The sequence below is a fragment of the Nestor notabilis genome, unplaced genomic scaffold, assembly GCF_000696875.1.
Source record: "Nestor notabilis isolate BGI_N333 unplaced genomic scaffold, ASM69687v1 scaffold25489, whole genome shotgun sequence".
Lineage (NCBI taxonomy): Eukaryota > Metazoa > Chordata > Aves > Psittaciformes > Psittacidae > Nestor > Nestor notabilis.
Genome location: NW_009943602.1, coordinates 2,089 through 2,342, shown reverse-complemented (window position 1 = coordinate 2,342; position 254 = coordinate 2,089). Strand labels below are relative to the sequence as shown.

At 60.2% G+C, this 254-nt stretch overlaps 1 protein-coding gene across 1 annotated transcript in view; it reads right to left on the bottom strand.

The window, feature by feature from the left end:
• Positions 1-154: 154 nt before the first annotated feature.
• The window catches only part of LOC104411572 (ADP-ribosylation factor 5-like), a gene marked incomplete at its 5' end in the record, with an annotated part of 1,457 nt that continues 1,357 nt past the window's right edge, over positions 155-254 (bottom strand). Inside the window, one exon of the mRNA XM_010022019.1 lies at positions 155-241. Coding sequence (XP_010020321.1) covers positions 155-241 — 87 coding nt within the window. The remainder of the gene's footprint in view (positions 242-254) is intronic.

Sequence of the window (254 nt, the reverse complement as noted above, 5' to 3'; positions counted from 1 at the left end):
TTCGAGTCCTGCCCCATAAACACACAGAGACGAGGCCACTCTGGGGAGAACGGAAAAACAACCCCCCCAAACAATAAACCCCAACGGAAACCAAAGGAAAGAGCAGTTGGAAGAGATGTCCCCAGCTCCTCCGGTCCCTGTGCCACCGGCCCCCCTAGCGCTTGGAGAGCTCGTGCGAGAGCCAGTCCAGCCCGTCGTAGAGCCCCGTGCCCTGGGTCGCACACGTGGCCTGCACGTACCACTGCAAAACAGAG